This window comes from Lathamus discolor, chromosome 5 (genome assembly GCF_037157495.1).
Source record: "Lathamus discolor isolate bLatDis1 chromosome 5, bLatDis1.hap1, whole genome shotgun sequence".
NCBI lineage: Eukaryota > Metazoa > Chordata > Aves > Psittaciformes > Psittacidae > Lathamus > Lathamus discolor.
In genome coordinates this window covers 29,645,492-29,668,097 of record NC_088888.1, presented here as the reverse complement: position 1 = coordinate 29,668,097, position 22,606 = coordinate 29,645,492, and the positions used below count along the sequence as shown (strand labels likewise).

Here is a 22,606-nt window from a genome sequence, read left to right as displayed (position 1 = left end):
ACCTAAGGGCTAAATGTGAGGTAGGACAAAACATTCTTGGCCTGAGTTGAGTTTGCTTTTCTTACACTGTTTGGGTTCCCAGCCCTGTCTTGGTTAACTACACATCAAATCATGGCATGCACAGAAAATAAAATCAGGATGCTAAGCCTTCCCTTCCTGACTCTAGGGTTATTCCATAACTGCAGCTGTGATTGGCATTCCTTGGTGCATCTTTGATGTTGGTATACTTTTTGTTCAGGATGACTTCAGTGGCCTGTGGAAAAGGATTCTGCTTCCTGCAGACATGCAGTAGTCTTAAGTCAAATCTTAGACCTGTCTTATGGACAAAAGGGCAATCCTTTGGTTTCAGTATGACCCGCTATTTAAACAAGAATACAGTTGAACCAGATAAATAGGCCCTTTGGGTTTTCTCAGCTCAGGAAGATGTTGTAATGTTTCCAGTAAACACGTTGGCAAAAATGTGTATTAAAATTAGGGAGAACAAAATGATCAGTTATAACAGATGCACTGTTAATTAATGCAATGACCCGCATTTAACTGATGCTGTTACTGATGTGCTGAGCAGTGTGTTGGTACATCCCTTAAAAGTCAACATTTACCCAAATTTGGCAGACTGTAGCTTTTGAAACAGAGAACGAAGTTGCAGAGATACCTTTGCATGAGAACAGCATGTACTTTTTAAATGACAGCCTCCATCACATTTTAAATTGATTCTGTATTTATTTAACTTTCTTACCCCAAACTGTATTCTGTTTTTCACTCTCTGGAAAGCATGCATACTTCTGTCTCTTTAGGGGATACAGAACTAGTTAAAAAATCGGGGGTGGGTTTTTTTTTCTTTTGGTGTTTGTTGGTTTTTGTTGTTGTTGTTGTTCAGGCAAAAATCAGAAAAATAGAAATATAAATACTGAGAAATATATAAAAACAGACATACTTAGAAATATCCGTACTTGGAGTATAATCCATCCTTCATTTTCAAAGCTTTATTAGCAAAAAACATCCCTCAGTGAGTTCAGGGGAGCTACACCTCTGGAATACAAGAGTAACTAAAGAAATCCTGTTTCTTTTTCATTATATATTTTTCCTTCACATATTGCCTGTTTAGTTTTCCCTGGGAGAAATGAAATTGCTAATTTAGAGGTCAAGCTACATTTCTAGCTGTGACCCAACAAGCTCAGCGGCCACTGCATCTTCATCACCGCCAACACCTCTACAGCAGGTGTATTATTTCCTGGTGCGCACTCGGAACTAGATGACCGGCTGATTGTCTTTCAGTATTTCCTAAGTCAGAAGGTGGCGCTTTCCTTCACCCTGACTTTTTCCTTGCACGAATGCTTGCTCTTGAATCATACTCCACTTTCAAGCCCTTTTTCAGGCTCCCATTTTTGTCCCCAGGCAGACAGATAGCTGTGTTGAAGGAAGGGGTCTGGCCCTCCAGCTGTGTGGTTGTTGAAGCAAACACCATGGCAGGCTGTTCCCATAGGCTTTCTTCCAGCCACTGGTTTTCAAGCGCATTACCTTGTTGTCTCTACACAAGTTTGATATCCTGCTTTGTGTTATTTCAGAGGAAAACTCTGAAGTCTCTACAGAAGTTTTCCTGTAATAAATTCTTTGTGTTCCTCCTTATAACACAAGAACTCTCTGGTACAGATGACTTGGGACTTTATAAGATTTTGTACTTCCAGAGTTGCTGCTTCCCATTAGCCATTCTCAACACTGGGTTTGTTTCCTTCTGGGTTAGTTTGGATTCCTTTACAGCACTGATAAGTTCCCCTCTAGTCTTGTTCAATTTAATAGCTTTTAACCTGTCTGTTTTATTTATGTCTGCTTAAGTGCTTATTTAATCTTTTCCCTTCTAACTATAATGACCTTCCACAGGTTGCTATAATCCTAGAAGGTATGTGGGGAATTTAAAGATTTAAAAGTCGTTTAACTTCATAAATAATTTTTATTTTCTCATTACACACCTTGTTTTGAAACAGGAATTTTACATTTTCTTTTTGATCAATGTTTTTTTATACGTATTATTTTCACATATCTAATAGTAAGGATAACAGACATTTTGGATTCAAAACAACTTTTATATATATATATATATACACAATTTGGTTCATGAGAACTGCAAAGGGTTTTGATCTGACATAGAAAATACATAGCACATTTATTCTTTGCTCTGGTCTACGACCAGAATTTTATGCCATTAGCAATACTTTAGTTAGGGGTGCAGGTTTTGTTTACATTTTTAAAACTGAAATAGTTATATGCTACAGATAGCCGTTACCCAGCAATGTCAGTGTAAAGCATGTTCATATTGATATTACTGCCTCTTTCCTCCAGCATGAGTGCCTGAGTTCTATTGTGTTCTGTACTTACACAGACTAACCTTTTAACATCCCCTGGCAATTACAGAGCCATTAATTCAGCAAGCTGTTGAAGCATATACCTACTTTTAATCTACAGATTTCACAATACATTCTACTGATGTGGCCACACTTCAGGAATGACTGTAATCCATGCCTTTTGTCTCACACTGAGACAAAACACAAACAACTGGTGCCTATCTCCTTCACAGCAAGGACCACATCTTTGTCACCGCTGTTACAGAAATTCTGTTCTGCTTTGGAGCCCTGAATGCAGAGCTTGTCTTGATCTGTGAACACATCTGGCACGAGTGCCTGGAGTGCATGAAGGGCTGCAGCACAGCCCCAGAGCCAAAGGAGGTCTGAGAGATGGAGCAGCCCATCATATACCCCAACCTCATTCTTGTCCCAAGACATGATCCACAGAGTTTCAGAGGATGGAAAAGAAGAAACCTGAGAGATCTGGTGATTCCATTATACAATTTTTCCCTGATTGTGAATTGACTTATCTACACTGAATGAACAAACTGATCATTTGCTAGGTTAGGCACGTATGCTCCCCCCTCAGGCCCTAAGCAGCCAAGCTCTGTATCCAGGAGCTGGGCTCAGTACTCATGTAGGCGATCGATGTCCTGAGAAGCCTGGGTGCTGGCGTATGTTTCTGATTCAGGCACAAGGGGTAATAAATGCTTTCAAACTGCCCACAAACTGCTTTACATCCCCTTTGGTTCTGCATGGTTCCTGCCTCTTGGCTAACTTCTATCTCGTTCCAGTCCTAACTCATCTTTATCCAAGACTTTTAGTACAAGTTCTTTGATTTCCTGACGTTGCTCTTGATTTGCTCTTGAGTTTCGGGTAGCCTTGATTTCTCTGTCCTTCTGAGCATACTTTCCATCTGGAGCCTTGGGCTGGTCTGTCCTTGGTGACTGACTCTTGGGCTTGAGTTTCCTCAGTTTCAGTGTCTGGAGCCGCCCCAGCTATAGTCACTTTGTGCAAGTATTCCACTTGTGACTCCTTAATAACTCCCATTCAAAGCCACCTTGCTGAATGGGAGTTATAAAATGTGATATCCAACTGCTGACGCAGAGCATTTGGCACATAGCTTATCTGTGTGATAATTCAGCCGCCTGTGGAATAGGTTGTAGCAGCAATATTGGGTCATGGCTTAGGAGAAGCTGCGAGAATGAAAGGAGAATGTCGCGTCCCCTTAAGATTAATCACACTTGTCAAGATCTTCAACAGCTCATAGTGTTTTCATAGACAGTTAGGCACCTAAATGCCTTTGGACATAGTGCACCTGTTTTTTAATTTGGAGTTCTTTCTAACATTGTGGATTCAAGCCAGAAAAGCACTCTAAGCAGCTGTAATTTGGATCCTGGTGTTTTTTTCAGTACTTGGCTATGCAAAACAACCCTAAAATATGTCTCTACCAGAGACAGGGAGACATCCCATCCCAGGACATGAGTCAATACTTCATCAAACTCCAAATAATGATCTTCGTTAACATGGATAAAACTATTCCTGTCAAAAAGGTCATCTTTGTATTTCACAGCAGACATGGATGAAAATTCCTCAATCTTGCCTGATTCTGACTTCAAACATGAATTACTGCATGCTCTTTAGAAGGAAAAAAGAGTGCTAGCACCTTTCTCAACCTTTACCTTCTTTCATTTCATTCCTAGTAAAATTTAATTTGAGCCAAGCTCTATCCAGATGCCCTGAGCCCATCTGTATGCTTCAGGAACTTGGGCTTTAGGTATTTGAAAGTTGCCTCTCCTTTGTGTGTTTTCTTGGAGGAGGATATTATTGCTCTTCACACATCTACCTTTGAAAACTCTCCAGAAGGCTTACAAATTCAGTTTAACAGATTAAAAACAGGAGTCCACACAGAGCTTGACATAAACTTATCCTTGACTGGATATTTTTTCCAGCCTAAGGATGATGCTCACTTTGCCTGATGAAAGCTTAATGATATATGCTGCCATAGTGTTTTTGAAGAGAGCATAGTAAGAAAAGCGGTAACTAGTGAAGAACAGAAAAAAGCAGAGGGAAGGTGGATGTGAAATGTTAATGCAGTCATTCCCTTTTAAGACAGAATGAGTCTGCAGATATTCAGTGTCCCTTTTTTAGAACATGGTAGCCCAAAGTGTGCTACTCAATGCTGTTTTGGAATCTGTAGTTCATTATGTCATGAACCCTTTACAAATCCCTTGGCTTCTCAAAAACAGTTTGAGGAACCTGAGCTACCCAGGACCCTTTGAAAATTGCTTACCTAGAGTGAAAGCAGTGGTCTCATATAACAAATCATGCCATTACACATGTCCCGATATGTGCTTTCTGTTTCATACACCCTATGACATAGATCTGGATTTTTGCCTTGAACTACTTTCAATGGAAATTAAAAAAAAAAAACAAAACTCCTAAGCCATCTGAGGTCCGTCATTACCCTTCTCTAAATTGACATTAGATGCTCCTTTTTTTACCCTGTTTTGATGATGCCCTAGTGGTTTTAGAGCAGATGACCTAGCCTAAATCTAAGATGATTTGAATGAATGAGAGCAGTTAAACTCCACTCCATCTGTTTTCTCTGGTTGGGTGGAGAGACTACCTAGCTGAAGAAGAGAGATGAACAAGAGCAGAGAGCACAGACCATTTGTGATGAGTTCTCTTCCTTCTTCACTGTCATGAGGGGCTGTGGGGACATGTGGATCTCTAGGGAACATCACTAAATAGGACCAGATAACCTCGAAATATTAGAGCCAGACCAGCTCTGTCATGTATGATTCACTTGCCGTATAACGACTAATAAAGGCAATATGTGTGGAACCAGGAAGGCAGCCAATATCGCTTCTTCCAAGAACTGTGAGTAATTAACTGGGTCGCTGGTTAATTTCTTTCATGAAAATGTGTTGAGTGAGATTCTTACAAGTGCTGCTTTCTGTACGACATCTCCCAAACAGCACAAGTTCATTCAATTGGAAAGGAGGAAAAAGTAAAGTACAAAGTTTCAAAATCTTAAGGATATTTTTTCTCCAGCTGCATCAGCTAACTCTTCTTTGCTCCTTCTTAGTTCCTAATCTCCTGATGGTTTTCCTCTCAAAACCTGGTCTATAACCCAGCCACAGATATTACATCCTTGAATAAGACGCTCCAGCTTCTTGCTTTAGTTCAAGATGTTTCAATCTCTGGTGTTTCAGAGGAAAAATTTGTTCAAAACTTCCCTAAGATGAAATAAAACTAATTAATTGCAGCATATCCCAAAGGAGAAAAAACTCACCCAAAATACTATGCTGTCCTTGTTTGTGGACCTCACATCATGGCAGCTATGAAGGAGAGGAAAAGGTGATTCTCAGCCTGCTAAATTACTGTTGCACCTCGTTAGGAAAGCTCCAGGTACTTCAGGCTTTCCCCTGTTACTACTTTGAGGCAACGCGTTGCTGTCCATGACTGAGACCACGTGTCCTTCAAACTTAAGGAGCGTATTCACTGTCCCTTTTTCAGAACATGGTGGCCCCAAGTGTGTTTCCTCTCTATGATGGAACTATCAGGCTGTGGGAGAAGTCTGAGTTGTTTGAAACATCCCCAGCCTAAGCAGCGGAGGATGCTCCAAGCAAAAAAATAATATGATGGATGGTTCCTTCTGACAGCAGAGCAGATTTTAAGTGACAAGAATCACACCAGGGATATGTTAAGGATGGAATACATGTGATAACAATTTAATATGTACAGCACACAAGGGGAAAATATATTATTACCACATGATGCAATTGAATTAGATATTTTAATTAAACCTGAATTTATCTCACTGGTAGTGACTGGCAGTGGATGCTTTGGGAAATACACAAGCATTTCACTGAAATCGTCGGTTTAAACGAAAGGATAGTATTCTCTTTCAATACTTCAAACATATTATGAACAAGTCAGCTAAATATTATAAAGAAATAACATTAAGCTGCTACTGAACGAGGTAATGAGGTGGCAGAGCACAGAATATCCTAAAACATTGCATCTGATACATATGACTGTCACTGCTTTTCAGGAAGCCTCCTAAGCATAATGTCCAATCTACATTCCCTTCTGTTATTTTCTTAAGATGGTTTTTCATAGTCTGAAGAAATAAATAGATGTGATCATGGACCAGGAAAACTGAACAACAAAATTTGTGTCACTACAAAAACATTCACATGTATTGCATGAACTAGAAGGGGACTGAGATTTGGCCAAAACAAGTGGAATCTATGATTTGTTGGGAATCTAGGATTATTTCCGCCTTTTTTAAAGCGAAATGTACCAGTTTGAATAGCACCAGCTTGTTTTTATTGCGTAATTTGATGCTGTGGATTGAATTATTTTTGCCAAGTTTTGTCAATCTGCCTGGCCTGTTTTGTACAATTTACGCACAGTTAATACATCATTCATCAACTCCATGTAAAGGATGGGATTTTTTTCCCTTCTCTCTGCTCCTAGTGTCACGCACTAATTTCGGCCCAGTTCTGAGTAAATTGTCCAGCTAAATTTTGAGATATATATGTGAATGAAATATTACAGCATTTTCTTCTTCGTTCCTTCAGTTCCTTCTATTTTATTATTAGTTAATAACAGATCTTTGTCAGCTATGGGTGGATTCACTATGAGTCTTCTTTGAAATAATGAAATGATCCCAAATACTGTGTGTTATGAAATGAAAATGGTGTCTACAGAGAAAGAATATTTACACACAGTGAATATGAGAAAAGAAATACAGATTTGTCTTTTCCTCTTCTTGGAGAGATTAGGATTTTGTTTTTTTAATTTGAGCTGGCTCTGTCCTTTTCCCCGAAGGTACAAGTATAAGGGTCAAACTGATAAGAAAGCAGAACTACCAAATAAGATATGTCTCAAGAGCAAGTCTGGCATCTGAACAGCTCTGTCACAAATGCTAGGAGCAAGGTGTGCCGTCTTCCCACTTTGGTCCAGGACTCAGGGGAAGCCTGAGTACTTCTGCTGCCCTGACTTCCATGAGGTCTTCTTGCTGCTCACCCAACCCCCCTGCTGCCTCCTGGTTGGCTGGCCTGGAACCTGAATTAATGCATGTGTCTGTCCATTCTCAAAAAAAATTAGCCCTTATGAATATTCAAATAAATTCATTAGGGAGTTTCTTGGTGATGAACTGGGTTTATTGCCAGAGTATTAAACACGAAAGAGTGGGGAGTTTCAGGTAGCTATATCTAAAAACTACTAAATATTCAGTTTATAGATAATGAGATGTCTTACTAGTCACATAAATGGATAGTGAATGCACAGCCTAAATATATCAGTAAATCCATTTTGATACCAATAACACATAAAACATGCTCTATATTTTGATTCATGCTAAATTATGCAGGGACAAGAAGGGACTCATCCATACAGAACACAAAGCAGTCAAGGCAGTGCAGGAACATTTATTATTTTACAGGGTCTGCAGGTGTCATGAGTACTTAACACTGCATTTTGAAAAGCATCATTCTTTCTCCAAGGGATGCATTTCACTACAACCAGGTATCTATAAAGCCTCCAGCTCCAAAGTACTCAAGTATCTTCAGCAAATATAAAATGACAGTACTGCTGTGCATACTCATCTCTCTTTTCCTGCCATGCTATATAGGATCTGAATAATCCACTTTTCTATACGTGACAGTAAGCCTGGGTAGGAATAAGGAGAAATTTGCATGCTAAAGAAACAAGATTAGATCACTAAAATCATACCAGAAACAAGAAGGCAAGACCTCCCGTATTTATCTTTCTTCTAGTCCTAGACCTGTATTTTCGTTGAACACCCTTATGAGAATACTTGTTGAGAAGGGAGAGGGGGTTGGGGGGTGATAGGTACAATTCAGACTATTAGCTCCTCTTAAGCCAAGTTAAATAATTAAAGCAGACACACTTCTGACTATATAAGCACAACTTCAGGACTGCTTTCAATACTGTCACTGTCTATTTAAATGTTCTATAAGCAGATAGGCTTAGCGCTGTTCCCTCTAACCATTGCGAAATTCAGAAACAAGCTTCTAGGGCTCAGTGTTCAGAGATAAGGGTTAGGACTTCTGCAGCTCCTGAGGTGCTGTGTAGTAGTGCAGTGTTACTTCAAGTAACGAATACTGTGTGCATCAAGTACTATTAAATTCATTCAGGTCCCCTGTTCATCTGCAGTGGAAAAATGCACTCCAGATGAGCAGAACTTCACAGCGTAGCCACAGCAAAGTGACTTGCGCATATGCCTCCTCATTTTCAGAAACAATATACTTTACTAAATCCAGGGTCTGTTGGCATGGAATAACCTGGAACTGGAGTGGGCAGGATGCAGGAAAAGAGGCATGAGGAAAAGCCTGAGAAAGTTCTGGTGACAGAAGGATTTTATAATTACAAAGTTAAATTGAAAAAGAGATGGAGCAGCAATAAGTAAAAGGGGAATCATAGCACCTAGAAAACTGATGTGTGAAATAGAAGAGGGCATTGGAAGTCTCTGATGTATCATGCTAGTTGCCTCTGAATGTTCATTACCCTGATGTAAACTACTATTCTTAAGACTTTAATTAATTTCAGTTTTGATGATGCACTTTTGCATATTCTGATTAAATAATGAGGTTTTGTTCTAGCAAACATCTCTGGATGCCACACTTCAATCTGAATGTGCAACTGTTTGCATTGGATGTGCTAGACCACTTACCCACTCAAGTAGATTAATACCAGCTAATCATTGCAGTAAGAGTATCAAATATCAAAATCATGAATGGTCTCAAGTATATTTACAGTAAATTCTTTAAATGAAAATATAGCTGAATTTCTCTAAATACTGATCAAATCTGATGAATTTATGTTTTTCAAGTGGATATTGAATAAGTATGGAAAGAAAGAGTCTTAGAATTAATAGTTTCCCATAGTTGTTTTTTGCAGCATAACCTCTTCTCCACCTCTTTGAATTTATAATATGTTTGAATTATAACTCACATCTCTACTATGAAAAAAAAAAAGAAAACAAACCCCCCCAAAAAACCAAACCAGCACCTAAGAGCATAGTTTAAAATAACCAATTATCAGAATTTACCTAAAGCTTGGCTCGGGTTTTCCTTCAGGTATGAGACTATTGTACCAACTTTTACGTGCATGTTAAAAATAAAATGCTTGAGATTAAGTACGGTACTTTTCATTGAGGAGGATTCTGATGAATCTTGCCAATTCTGGCCTCAATTCCATAGTTCTAGTTTAGCAGAGGATGATCTTTTTTTACAATATAAAGCAGTCTGGATTCAAAAGTTTGCAGTGATGGAGAATCTATTAAGTCCCTCCCCGGCTATGCAATTCTCATACCCTTATTTCTAATCTGAATGTTTCAAAACACAGCTCTCTGATACTGGATCTTGTTATGCCTTTGTCTGCTGGATTAGAGAGTTCTCAAAGCATTCCTGAAGCAGTTTCCTGAATGCTTTCCAATTTTTCAAAATCCTTTTGAAGGTGTGGATGCTGGGGCTGGACATGGTATTCCAGCTGACAGTTGAGTTTCATTACCCTGAAATAAGGATTAACTGGGAAGTCAAAACTACACAACTTGGTGTAGTGACATTTCACCCCTGGTGACCTGGGTTGAAATTTCTGTTTGTTCAGCAATGGAAATTGTTTTGCTAATCTTATCCTACCCCCTTCTGACGTTTTTCCATATCAAAAAGGAATCGCTTTCATTGGCATAATTTTCTTTCCCAACTAAGGACCGTCCTAGCACTGGGGTGGCTGAATAACAGATTTGAACAGCAAGGACACTCTGACAGAGCTGTATCTGTCCCGGGTGCATGCAGTTGGCTGCCCTGCTCCCAGGCACAGGCATGTTCTGAACAAATGCTGTGTGTACATGAAGTTCAGCCATTCACTTTCCCTTGCTCTGACCTCAGGCACAGCCCACACAGACCTTAGCAAGATCCTTTCTCCCTTTTCTTGGTGGTCCTTCCTGAACAACAGAGAAGGAAGCAATTTTCTTTACAGCCTTAGAATGAAATGATATTTCACAGCTGCAAAATTATATAAAGGCTTGAGGCTTACAAGCTGAGCAACAGGAAGCAACCCAATTTTAAAACCGCTTTTGCACTATAGAATAGTGCCAAGCAATATGCAATGAAGAGAGTGATATGCTTCCGAATGCTTTTTCTTCAATAAGTTAAAAAAACTATGACCACATACCACCTATTTAGGCAATGACGTCTTCCAGACTATGAAGAGATAGAAAGGTAGGTCAGGGGGGAAAGAGACACAAAGAAACCTTATTTGGAAATAAATATACTCGGTGCAAATAGTATAATGTAGTTGCACCTGTATGGGGGTTTAGCTAGACTCACTGATATGCATAGCTATATTTCTGATACAGAGCTTTTTCATTGACATAATTTTTTCACTAGATGCTAAAGTTAACACATAGCTGTTGTGATTCATCTGATCTAACTTTAGCTTCTAAAAAATCAGTTATCTACTTCAAGTTAGTCACCTGTGTCCCTTTTTATGACTGGCAGAGAGATAAAACAATCTCTAGAGTTACTGATGCAATAGCCTTACTTGTGTCCTCAGAAGAAATTATGTTTCCTGTGAAAGTGCTTCTTTCTTTCCACCAAGTATCAAAAAGGGTAAGTCCTTTCTATATTTGATGTCCAAATTTTAGGAAACTGAAGTTAAGTACTTGTGGTGGAACCCCCTACCCAGGAAGATGAGAAATGTATATGGATATTAATGTCTACATTCAAAGTATTTCGTCAAATCAACAGATAATCGTCAGCTCCTTTGTAGCACATTTTTAAAATAGTGGTGCCCAGTTTTGTGTAGAAAATAGGAGGAGGAATTTTCAGGAGATTTGTATGAGAGCCCTGAAAGACAATCCATGTTAATTACAAGAGCTATTGATGCACCTAGTGTTCACAAGACGTAATACTAAGCTCCAGCAGGGATGGCAAGAGGGAGTTGACAATCATAAAATTGTTAGTGAGGAAGGGTAAATGAACTCTTAATTTTTTGTGTCAGAAAGTCCTGTAGCGCATAGGATAGCCCAGCCAAACTCCTATTTGGAAATTTATGATGTGCCAGCTCCATCCAGCTTACAATTACAGTAAGAAAAATAATCTGGTTGCTGAGGGATTCATGTCCCTTGGTAGCAGAGGATGTGTCTCACCTAAATTCTGAGCTGGGACCCTCGAAGTGAGGAAAGTGAATGAATTATTGGTCAAAATAAGAGCTAATGGTAGGTCTGGGCAAGTTGCTTTGGCAGGATACTGCCATGGAAGAGAGATTGAGGGGGGAAACAGACTCTGCCTATGCCAGAGGTCTAACCTGGATGTTTCCACTGCTTTGCTGAAGAGCTGGGATGTGAGAAGTTGTCACAGTCCTGGGCTGGAACCAGCCCAGCTGTGCTCAGCTCCTCTGTCCCTGTGCAATCATCAGGAGCAGCATGCCTGAACCACTAATGCTTTCCCTTGGCTCTTTCTTCATCTCTCTTATGTTCCTGCCCACTCTTCTTCTCCTGCCTGTGATGGGAATCCTGGCACTCACTCTGCTCAGCAAAAATCAGCTTTGCTTGCACAGCTGAGACCTCACAAGCCAACTCTTGACAGCCTTAAAGTGTGCAGGCACAACATGAAGAGGTAAGTATTTGGCATGGGGTGTTCTGCAGCAGTTGAAATATTCTTACATGCAGCAACACTGGTTTTATCAAATTAATGTCCTCTACACTGAAATGGCAACTTTTTTGGCTGTCCAGGTGACCTGTAATTTCCACTACCAGTTTTAAAATCTCAAACAAAATTGTGTTTTGATTCAAAAGATCAATTCATATAAACACATTTATAATTTCTTGTTCTGTTCTAAGTGATAATTTCACTGCTTTCTTAAAAAAGACTGCAAAAATACCGTAACACAACATTTCAAGCAGAGACATCATTCTGCTTCAAAATTTCTGTTTTTTCCAAATCTATTCAAAACTTCCTGGAGAAAATACAATATTATGCTTCAAGCAGAAACATTCCCCAGCAACGTTTTCTTTTTAAAAGTTCTTGATGAGATATATTTGGATTTCTGACCAGCTATTGCCTTAAATCATTTTGTCACTGAGTACAGTAAAAGGAGCCTCACTTGGTGGAAAAGAAATAACATCCAAGCAGCCTCATCTGCAAGAGTATTAGTGGTAGCAGATCTGCAAGGCTTTCATTTGGTTAGCAGATCTTCAAAGTTTGTGAAGGAGAAATGTTTCCTGTTTCAGAAGGAATAAAGGTAAAAAATAGCTTATAATCCATATTCAAGGAAGAGTATGGATGAATTGCTTACTTTCTTGCCAAGAAAAGATGCGATAGGAGATAAAGGTTCTCAGGACTGGAAAAGATACCAAGAAGGCGTTCAAACACTGGAACAGGCTTCCTAGAGAGGTGTTGATGCCCCAAGCCTGTCAGTGTTTAAGAGGCATTTGAACAGTGCACTTAACAGTATGCTTTAACTTAGCCCTGAAGTGCTCAGGCAGTTGGACTAGATAATCACTGTAGATCACTTTCAATTGTAACATTCTTCTCTTCTCTAAGTAAAACAGTACACAAAGCACCTTTGGGCTTACAGCTTCATGTGTATGCAGAATTGTCACATCTACAAAAACAACAGCGTAATGAGCTTGCTGTGTGTGTGCTCACCATTCGAACTGCACTGTACTTTTCAAAATGCACAATGTATGCAGCAGATTTTCAGAAGCTATAACTGTTATCTTATTGTCAGCTGCCATTTAAGGCAACAGTAAACCCCCTAGCTGGAAACAGAACTAGGGCAATGCTGAGCACACCTGGGAATACCACCTGTGTTGTGAAAACTGTGTAAGCGATAATTTGCTGCACCCCAAGAAGAAATATTTTGTTTTTTCCTCGTGTATTATTAGTATGTAATCTGTTGGGTAGAAGATGGGAGCTTAGGTGGCTGCACAGACAAGTGTAAAAGACACAGAGTGAAAGAGAAAAAGGGAAGATGGTCTACTGATAAACTCCTTCAATGATGTCAGCACTACCAGGTATTAAAGATCCGCCTTAGAAGCATAAAGAGAGAACCTGTGTACCTGCACAGTCACAGCACAGGGGCTGTCCCCATAGTTTAGACTCCTTGTTTACTCATCTCATTTGAGTGCTGGAAGACAAAGAAAGTAACCAGTCTTTTAAGAATTTGACTTTGATTCTTCAAGGTACAAAATGGAAAGTTCAGTGAATCCTTTGAGTGAACCCTAGTTACAAACTGGTACAGTGTACAAACACAAACAGGGCTCGTTCACTCTGTCTAGAGCTAGACAGGTTGGGTTTTCAGCTCAATAGACTCATTTAAGAGAGAAAACCTATACAGGAAATGGATGCGCTTCTATAGCAAGATTAATTAAATGTAAAGTTTTGGCCTTACTCCATCTAGTGGCAACCGGGCAGAAATTCTCCTCTCTCCTTCCATCCAGATGCAGCAGCGTGTAAATTATGGCTAAAAGTTTGTGTTGGATATGCTTGGCATTGTTTGGGCATGTTTGTAGGCAGTGAAGCGCAGATGAAATAGGTGAATGGGCTTTGATGTGTTCACCACTGATAGAACATGGTTCCCATTACGCCACGCCACCCTTGGTACCTTGTACAAGGCATTGTTAGAGACAAGGCAGGAGGAAAAAGTGCCTGATGTGGATGGAAAAAAAGGTCTGTGGAGTGCATGTAAATAGGGGGTGTTATCTTAGAAAGGCTTCAGAGGAATGAATTCATAGCTTCTGCTAAAGATTTCTTAGGCAATAGAAATCTAACAAGGAGGAGAGAGATTCATTCATAGCCAAATGTGTCCTAGAGTCATCAGCCAAAAATCCTGGGTCAAATATTGCTTTCCTGGCGTGCTGGAAGCAGACCAGATCTCGACACAGTCTTCTAAGTATTCATGCTACAATTCTTGCTCTAAATTACTTTTTCTTTGATTATTTACCTGAGCTTGCAACCGTGAGTTTCCGAACAGGACAGAAATCACAGGAAGGGAAAGTACATCTCTGACTGAGTCCAGGTCCACACACAGAAGCAAAGGCTCCTCTCAGAGCATTTAAATGCCTCTCTGGGCATTTATTTTCATTAACTTTCTCTAACACAGGGTTGGATTTTGTGTTGGATTTAGATACATAAAATGGTCTGTTCCAAATGTTATCTGAATCCAACACAAATGGAACACCCGAATTTTAGGAATGTTCAAATACCATTGGGATCTGAAAGCTTTAATTAAAGTTTAAAAATTGATCGTGTATATGTATATATACACACACACACATATATATAAACACTATGTATATTACTACCCATATATACATAATGTAGCTGTTTCTTAGAGATCTTAGCAAAGGATCTGTGTGACATTCTGCTGTATTTTGTATAATGGATAACTAAAAAACAATCCTGAGATTCTGGATGAAAGCAGATATAGGAAATCATCTTACATGACCCCTCTATTAATCAGGGTAAGAGAAAACTATATATAGTAAGAAAATGTCTATAAAACATCAGTGAATCATGCCTCTGTTTTCATTCAAATCATATAGTAATTAGTAAGCGGTGATCTGGTTTAGAAGAAAGAACATACTGTTTTTGTCCCCTGTGCTTTGTGTACTGTTTGGGCTAAATTAAGACAAATAACCAAGACAATATTTTGCTTTGATATCAGTAAATATTGGCATCAAGAAACCATTGCCCCATTATTTTTAATGGGAAAAATTCAGTCTAAACCTTTTTTCCATCAAGTTAAGGAGGTGATGTCATATGGTAAAGGCTGGATATTCCAAATAAATCACTAACAAGTCATTTTGGCCAAGCAGTATGTGTATTAGATATGCAATTGAACATGTCTGGAAGAAAACGCATTATTGTCATAAGACTTAGGAGTCAGAGCCTGATGAGTTTGTATATCTTGCAAACAGTGACACAAGTAACCAGACATTTCCTGCACAACTCAACAGTTTTCGGGGAATGTCCTAGACTTCATAGCAAATAACCTTGGATTACACACTTAGACCCTGATTCAGCACCCAATGCTGAGTGCTTTGCTCTCTTCCTGTAGAGCCCCGCACGATATGCTTGTCAAATGTGTGTTGTAAAACCCATTGCAACATCCAAAGTTAGCCAGTGACTGAGCATTATGCATTAGCGTGTTCCAGAGCTGTGCTCCCAGAGACGCAGCAGCAGCTAATAATTACAGGCCTTCTTCTGTTCTTCCCTGAGTCTCTGATCCTGAACATCCTGAATGATTAAGAGCTCAGGGAGCTGCCCCCCACCTTCTGTCACCCAGAGGCACCTCAAGTCCCCTGTGCCCATTCCCTTCATTACAGATGCCTGCCTCACAGGGGGATCAGACTGGCTCCACATGCACGGGCACTGGCAGCATGGCAGAGATACTGTTTTGTCCACTGCTGGGCTTCAGTCTACACATAGCAGGTCATAGATGTATAGGTGTCTGGCTCCAAGGCAGATATCCTGGAGGATTAGTTAAGCTTTCCATGGGGAGCATGTGGGAAATTTAAGTGCCCTAGAGACAGTGTGTGATATCCAAAGGTTCTGAGGGTAATTCTGAGAGTTCCTGCTAATTTGATCTGCCATAAATCCTAAAGGCTTTATCAGTGAGAAGAAACTAAAAAAAAAAAAAAAAGCTCATAAGTTCATTACTCTTTCTCACAAATCACCTGTAATTTTTCTTTCTCCCCTAATTTCACTACCTAGCCATATGAATTGACAGAAAACAGAGTATCAGTGGACAAATTAGACCTTTGCCTGATGACAACATAGCAGAACTACCTCCAGAAGAGGAGCTACGCCAGTAAAAGCTTGGTTTATGTAAGACTTAATTTTTGCAGTAGGGTTACTGTGGATCTACCCATCAGAAAAACAGAGCAGATATGTAGTGTCTGTGTGGGAACAGTTTTCCTTTCTAATCAACCCTGCAGTGATACCTCAGGCACGGATTAGATCCCAGGCAGGGCATTTCTCATGCTGTAATGCCTGGAGGTGGGTGAATATTTTCACAATCAAAGAGAGGCTGGGGAAAAAATAAAGTAAATCTCAGCTGGCGTGTCTCCAGGAAGCTGTTTTTCATTTCACCTGAACTGTTTAGAATTTTTACAACTGAAAATTGCTTCTTTCCATCTGTGAAGCATTTGCTCCTTGGAAAAGATGCACAAAGCCAAGACATGAAAGACATTTACAATAAATAAATAAATAAACTAATGCATTCTTTGGAGAATTCATGCTGCTTCCCTACTGCTCCCCATTTTCCTATGAAGACCTCTCCACAGATGGAGGGCAGCCGTGGTCTCCTGAGCAATAATGAGGGATGGAAAAATAATGCCAGTAAGTAAATTACAGTAGCTCATATGTCTGCAGTCTTAATAAGTTCTGGTTTTAAAGCATAGGCCACAAACTAGTTTAGTGAGGGGAGGGCATCTTTCATATATATGCATTCATAAATGTTATACTTTCCAAAGAATAGCTTACCTAATATAATTACCTGTGGAGGGACTGCCTGACATAAACATTTTGGGCAGGGATGGCATGGAGGTTGTCAAGTGAGGCTGCAGAACCCACTTCAGGGACAATTCAGGTATGTTCTCCTGCTGACACTAAGGTAGCTGAAGGCTATCATATATGGCTTGGTGGAGACAGAAATACAACATTTCTCTTTCTCTGGTCTTCCTACAATCTCCCAGAGTTTACAAGAACCCAGTAACAAGAATAAAATGGCAGTGGTGGCTTACAGTCAGCTTCAGACCTCCTCCCCCTGTTCTATGACTACCATCAGCAACCCTCTTTGAAAGACATCATGCAAAACTTACCCAGAGACATTTCTGAACTGAAACTGTGTCAGGTAATTGAGGAATTTTCTGCTGCCCTTTGATCTGAACTGATTGCAGTAAAGCAGAGAGAAGGATATGCAAGCAAGGACAGCAGCAAGGGCAGATACTCTTTTGGAAAGAATCAAAGCCTTTCCATTGACCTCAGCTGAATGCTGCTCGCTCGTGCCAGCTGCAAGCCTTATCCTAAATTTTTCTCTCTGGAAAGAGTTACCAAGTGTCCCTCTGCATGCTCCTGGTAGTGACAAAGACCAGTTGGTGACAGCTATCAAATTCCGTCTGCCCAGACACAGGGATCTGTGTGGCTAAGTGTTTTGCTGGATTTGGATTCAGAAAGCAAATGTTGCATTAGCAGGCAATAGAAAAAGTTCTTGGGCTATCCTGTCTTAAAGTGATTAACTATTCAGTGGGACTATAGTGATTAATTATTTAATGGGACTTTCCTTAGTTGTTGCTTAGCAGCTCTGGAATAGTGGAAGAAATTATTTTGGAAAACTGCACACTGTTCTACTGTCAGGTTATTTAAGCTAATTGCAGCTAGATGGTGGCACCAGCCTCCACGGCCCTTCAAATTGGAGACCACATTTCCTTCGTGATTTGTATTGCTGGAGCTACAGCTGGGTTGTATTGAAAGAATGCAAGAGAGGAGCCAGGACCAGTAAGGACCTGAGGAATCCACTTGTTATTCAGGTTGAAAGCTTGGTCAGTTATGCAGAGTGCACAGAAGATCTGCTCTCTCCTCTGTAACTACTCTGGAAAACAGAAAGCATGGGTTCCAATCTCCTTTTGAAGCTCATACGCTCCCACTAAAATAGACTCAAGAGTAAATCTGTTGTCCTAAAATCTTTTCTTCAGCTTGCAGGAATTTTGGATATACAAACTATCAAGCTTTGAGCAAGAAAAGAAAATCCATAAAGGCCATGCATTTGATCCCAGGCCTAGCGAGGCAGAGTGCTGTAGATGAATTTGCAAACCTCAGTTCTATCACTCTGCAACAGTCAGAGCTATCAGGCTTTCCCTAATGTGTTACACAAAGGGACTGCAGCACACAAAGCCTGGAACACATCAGTTTACAGATCCCAAGAGGGTCCTGTGGAGTCTATTACTTTGATGAAGTGGTATTTAAAATTGCATTACCCAGCAGTTGTTTAACCCTCCAGATGTTGCCCCTGTGGAGTGTTTAATATGATGCGAAGCACTGGTAGGCTAGGCCATAACCTCATGTCATCTTTTCAGCAGGTCACATCAGGTCTTACTATCTTCTACTAAATCAATGCAGGATGACCTGACATAGCCATTTTCCTCCTTCTGCTCTTCTTTTTTTTTTTTTTTTCCCCAATCGTGATTAGAAAAAAACAGGAGAAAAAAAAAAAAAAAAACAAAACCCAAACCCAAACCCGATCCAAAGGAACAGGAGGAAGGAAGGAGATCTGAGGAGAGCTGAAATCAAACGACCTGTAAGAAACTTTTCAGCTAGGTTTGTTTTTTCCTGTTTTGCTCCAACAGCCCAGATACAGCAGCTTTGTGCTGCCATCTGCTGGTTCTCCCGCTTTTAACGTCCGCCTTTTGGAGCGCATCAGCAAGGAGCAACTAAAAAGAGGTCAGCATCACGAGTCAATAAACACTAATTCTAACGGGAAACAGGCAAAGAGCCTGTAACAACAACAACAGCAAAAATATCCCTCTTAACCTATAATTTCTGGCAGCATTTTTGAACGTTTGTACGACACACTAATAGTAATTCCTATGGTCACCAAAAAGATGAAGCATGTCTCTGAGGGCAGTTAATTTTCTTTCTTTATGATCAAGGCAACTTTTAGAAACTTGTAGTCATAAATCTTTTATGGCACTAAGGTCAAGGACCTGATGCTCTGCAGTGGATTTCATGGTTTAGATATTTGGTGCCACAGGTATTTATTTTACAGAGCTAGCTTCAAAAGTCAAAACCAATGGACAGACTTTCTTTGATTAGAGCAGGGCATTTGTCAGAAACTCTGCAAAGAGTACACATGTCTGAAGGCTGGATGCTCTCTAAAGACTGTCTGGAGCTGCAGACCAGGGCATTAAGAGCTTTTAAGAATATGAACCAGGAGGAATTCAGGTGGCACACGACTCTCCTCGTCACTCACTATTATGCTGCCTTGCACATACCTGGGCTGTGGCTCTGCCAGTGCCTGCGTTAAAGCACAGTCCGACTAGGTTTTCTGGTTTGGAGGGAGAGATGGAAATACAGTCATTTCGTTGTTGTTGTTGTTGTTTCATTTTAGCACAAATAAACTTGAATTTTCATAAACTAAGGGTATTGACATCCAAGATGTTGAAAACCAAAACAAAACAAGAATATTTTACCATTACACAAAATGGTAACCCTCAGGGGAACCCTCAGTCTTTTTATTTTTGTGTGAAAACCTAGTTGCACTTCTCAGCCAAATCATCACCAAAGATTTCAAAAGGCCAAGATTTCAGCCCTTGCTGGCCACTGTCAACACAAACATGATGGCTGTTACTATGATTACATCTATAGAGAACTGGTGTTTAGAGAACATAACAGTTCACTGGCATCCCTTTTAGTGAAATTTTTGAGATTCAAGTATCGAGGCCATAGATGTGTATTGAATTCATTGTGCCAACAGAAATAATCACTTGACACATGACTGCACTCACAGAAATCAATGCCAGCATTGCTCTGTCAGGCTTGAAAGGACTGATCAATTCCTCTCACAAAACTCTGTAAAGCATATACTACAGCACATGACAGATCAAGAATGGATGCCTGTCACACCAAACTCTTGATATATGTTTTCCATCATCTGGCTTCACCTTCCACTATTCTAATAAAGTTGTATGGAGTAACATCTTTGGCTTGGAACTATTTGTTACATCTCTTTGCCTGATATTAATAGCAACAGTAAAGCAGCATTTAGTGTCACTTAGAGGTTCTTTACTGTAACCAGCAAACCTGGAGCCTGGAATCTTAATCAGACTTGAGCTGTAATTTCTAGCTGTGAGGAAATACTTCTCACCTTTGCAGGTCCATCTCCTCTGCCACTTACCTCTTCTGAAAAATGGAGGCTTTGGGAGTCCTTTGGCAGCAGGAATCATGGGCATCTTTGCATCCTTTCAGGTTGAAGGAATTAGACTCAAAAGAAGCATTTCATATGTGCCTGTGTGTGCTTAAGTGAAAAGACTTAAGCAAGCTAAATGAGCAGACCCGTGCTTACAGTGTGGCAGACCATCTTACTCATCTTACCAGACTCCCAGTCCTGGAGACACCGGTGCTGGCAACAGGAAGATGAATGTTTGCCTGGGGCTTCAGACTGTGCTCATGTCCCTTGGGACCACCCAGGAAATACAAATCACCATTACCGTGACTGTGTAGATGTAGTTCATGTTATTTGCTTGGTAACATTCATGTGTCCTTGATCAGTGCTTTGCAGGGGAGAGAGAAAGCACATCCAGGAAGCAGGCAGTTGTAGGGTGTGTGGCAACTGCAGGCCAAGTAAGCATTGGCCTTTTCAGCCCAGCCATACTCCAATAGCCAAAGCAACCAGAAATGACTGACCTTTTAAAACCAAAAGCACTGCTGTCCCCATGTCTTCCTGGGGACAAAGAGTATTTATAAAAACAGATTTTGCTGGATTGTATTGCATGATTCAGTTTACCTTTTGGTATAAAGATCTTATTTAAATAGTGTGTGTATGTGTATGTGTATATACATATATATTTCTTAATTACAGAGAATTCAACCATTACTTTGTCAAATTTTGGTCTCCTCTGACCTGACAATTCCCATTCTAAGACCTGTGGTTTTGGTATGATTCTTGTTAGAGTATCATTTTCTGAACATGAAAACTTCAACAGGTTTCAACTGCTACTGACACTGTCCTGCATCCAACAGAAAAAATATATTTTTACTGCAGAGGAAAATGACTTGTTTCATGCTTCTCACACATTATCTTTATTAAACATTTGGACAGATATGCATCCATTTATTATATTAATAATCTATGGCTTCTTAGTTTGTAAATGCTGGTTGAAAGTTCACGAGAGCAGGCTTTTCTGTGAACTTTCTGTATTTATAATTTCAGTCACTGCAATAAATCCTGAGACTATTGCCTGCTTAGCAGCATCTTGCACTATACCCCAATGGCTAAAACAGGGAAGCTGGGAGCTCTACATCTGAATATCTCAAACTCTCTGAACAGCTTGATTGGAGTTTGATTTTCTTCTTAAATAATGCAAGTTGTTCTGAAGGGAACATATAATCACAATTATCTGATAGTCAAATCCTTGCTGACTAACATACAAAGCTCCACTACCGTTAATAGAGGTTTCATTTGAGCAAAGCTTATTGCAGCATTTTGTAGTCGCTAGAAAAAAAGTGTTCTTTGTGCGTGCTGTAGTTCAGAGCTGTAAGGTCTTTGTGAATGGTTACTCTCAAAGCGCTACAGAAGTTCCCCGGTTCAAGGTGGCTCCTGGCTCCTCGGAAAAATGAATGTGGGTTTCCAGCCTGGGAGGAGAGAAATAAGTGAAAAAGGAGCATCTTTGGGCTAGGCAGGACAGGTCTGCCTAGTGTGCAGTTCTGCAGCCAGGACCAGTCAGTGCTAAGCTGGTTCAGAGAAGGAAGAAAGGTAAGTGCTGACCCCAGTAAACACAACAAGCATCCATTAATCCAAAATCTCAGTCACAGTAGAAGCTCCTCCACTCCTATTTGTCAGAGCAAAAGGATTTTCAGATTATAAAACCAGGAGCCGCCATGTGGTCACCTCACCACATAATTTAGGACACAGAACATCCTTGAATGTGAGCCAGTTTAAACTTGAGTACATGTGTTAGATTAAAAAACCCAACAACATCTATTCTCGATTTAAAAATTGCTAATGGTAGAAAAGCCACAAGAACCTATTGCCATCCACGCCAGTAGCGAAGTATTTCCCTGGTGAAATGTGTAGCCTTTTCCTCCTGCTCATTTGTCCAGCTCCAGCCACCAGATCTTTTTATATCTTTATTTGTTAGATTGGAAGAGTGTTAGTCCTGAAGTAAATACTTACCGTCTGTAACCAGTAATCCTCTAACCTTTTCTGGATATGCTGAAAAAAATGTGTACCTACAGCTTCTACCAGAAGGTGCTTTCTGGTCTTCTGGTTGCTCTCCGAGCTGTTGCCTGCACCCTGTCTGGTTTTCTGTCAGCCTTTAGGAGTGCCTAAAGCAAACACCGTGCTTTGGAGCCCAGCACACATATGGAGGAAACACTTCATCCTTGCCAAAAACACATGATCCCAGGAGTCACATTAGTTTTTGACCAGTTTTACCCTGGAGTTCATGTGCAGCTGATACCTGGGACATGAGCCAGCATGTCCCGTTTAAGCTCACTGATCCCTGG

The 22,606-nt window shown here is 40.2% G+C and overlaps 1 protein-coding gene across 1 annotated transcript in view; it reads right to left on the bottom strand.

Annotated features, from left to right (window-relative positions):
* Window positions 1–21,248: 21,248 nt before the first annotated feature.
* Window positions 21,249–22,606, bottom strand: part of RGS7 (regulator of G protein signaling 7) — a 285,204-nt gene continuing 283,846 nt past the window's right edge. Inside the window, exon 17 of the mRNA XM_065680183.1 lies at window positions 21,249–21,733. Within this exon, the coding sequence (XP_065536255.1) occupies window positions 21,572–21,733 (162 nt within the window). The 3' untranslated portion in view covers window positions 21,249–21,571. The remainder of the gene's footprint in view (window positions 21,734–22,606) is intronic.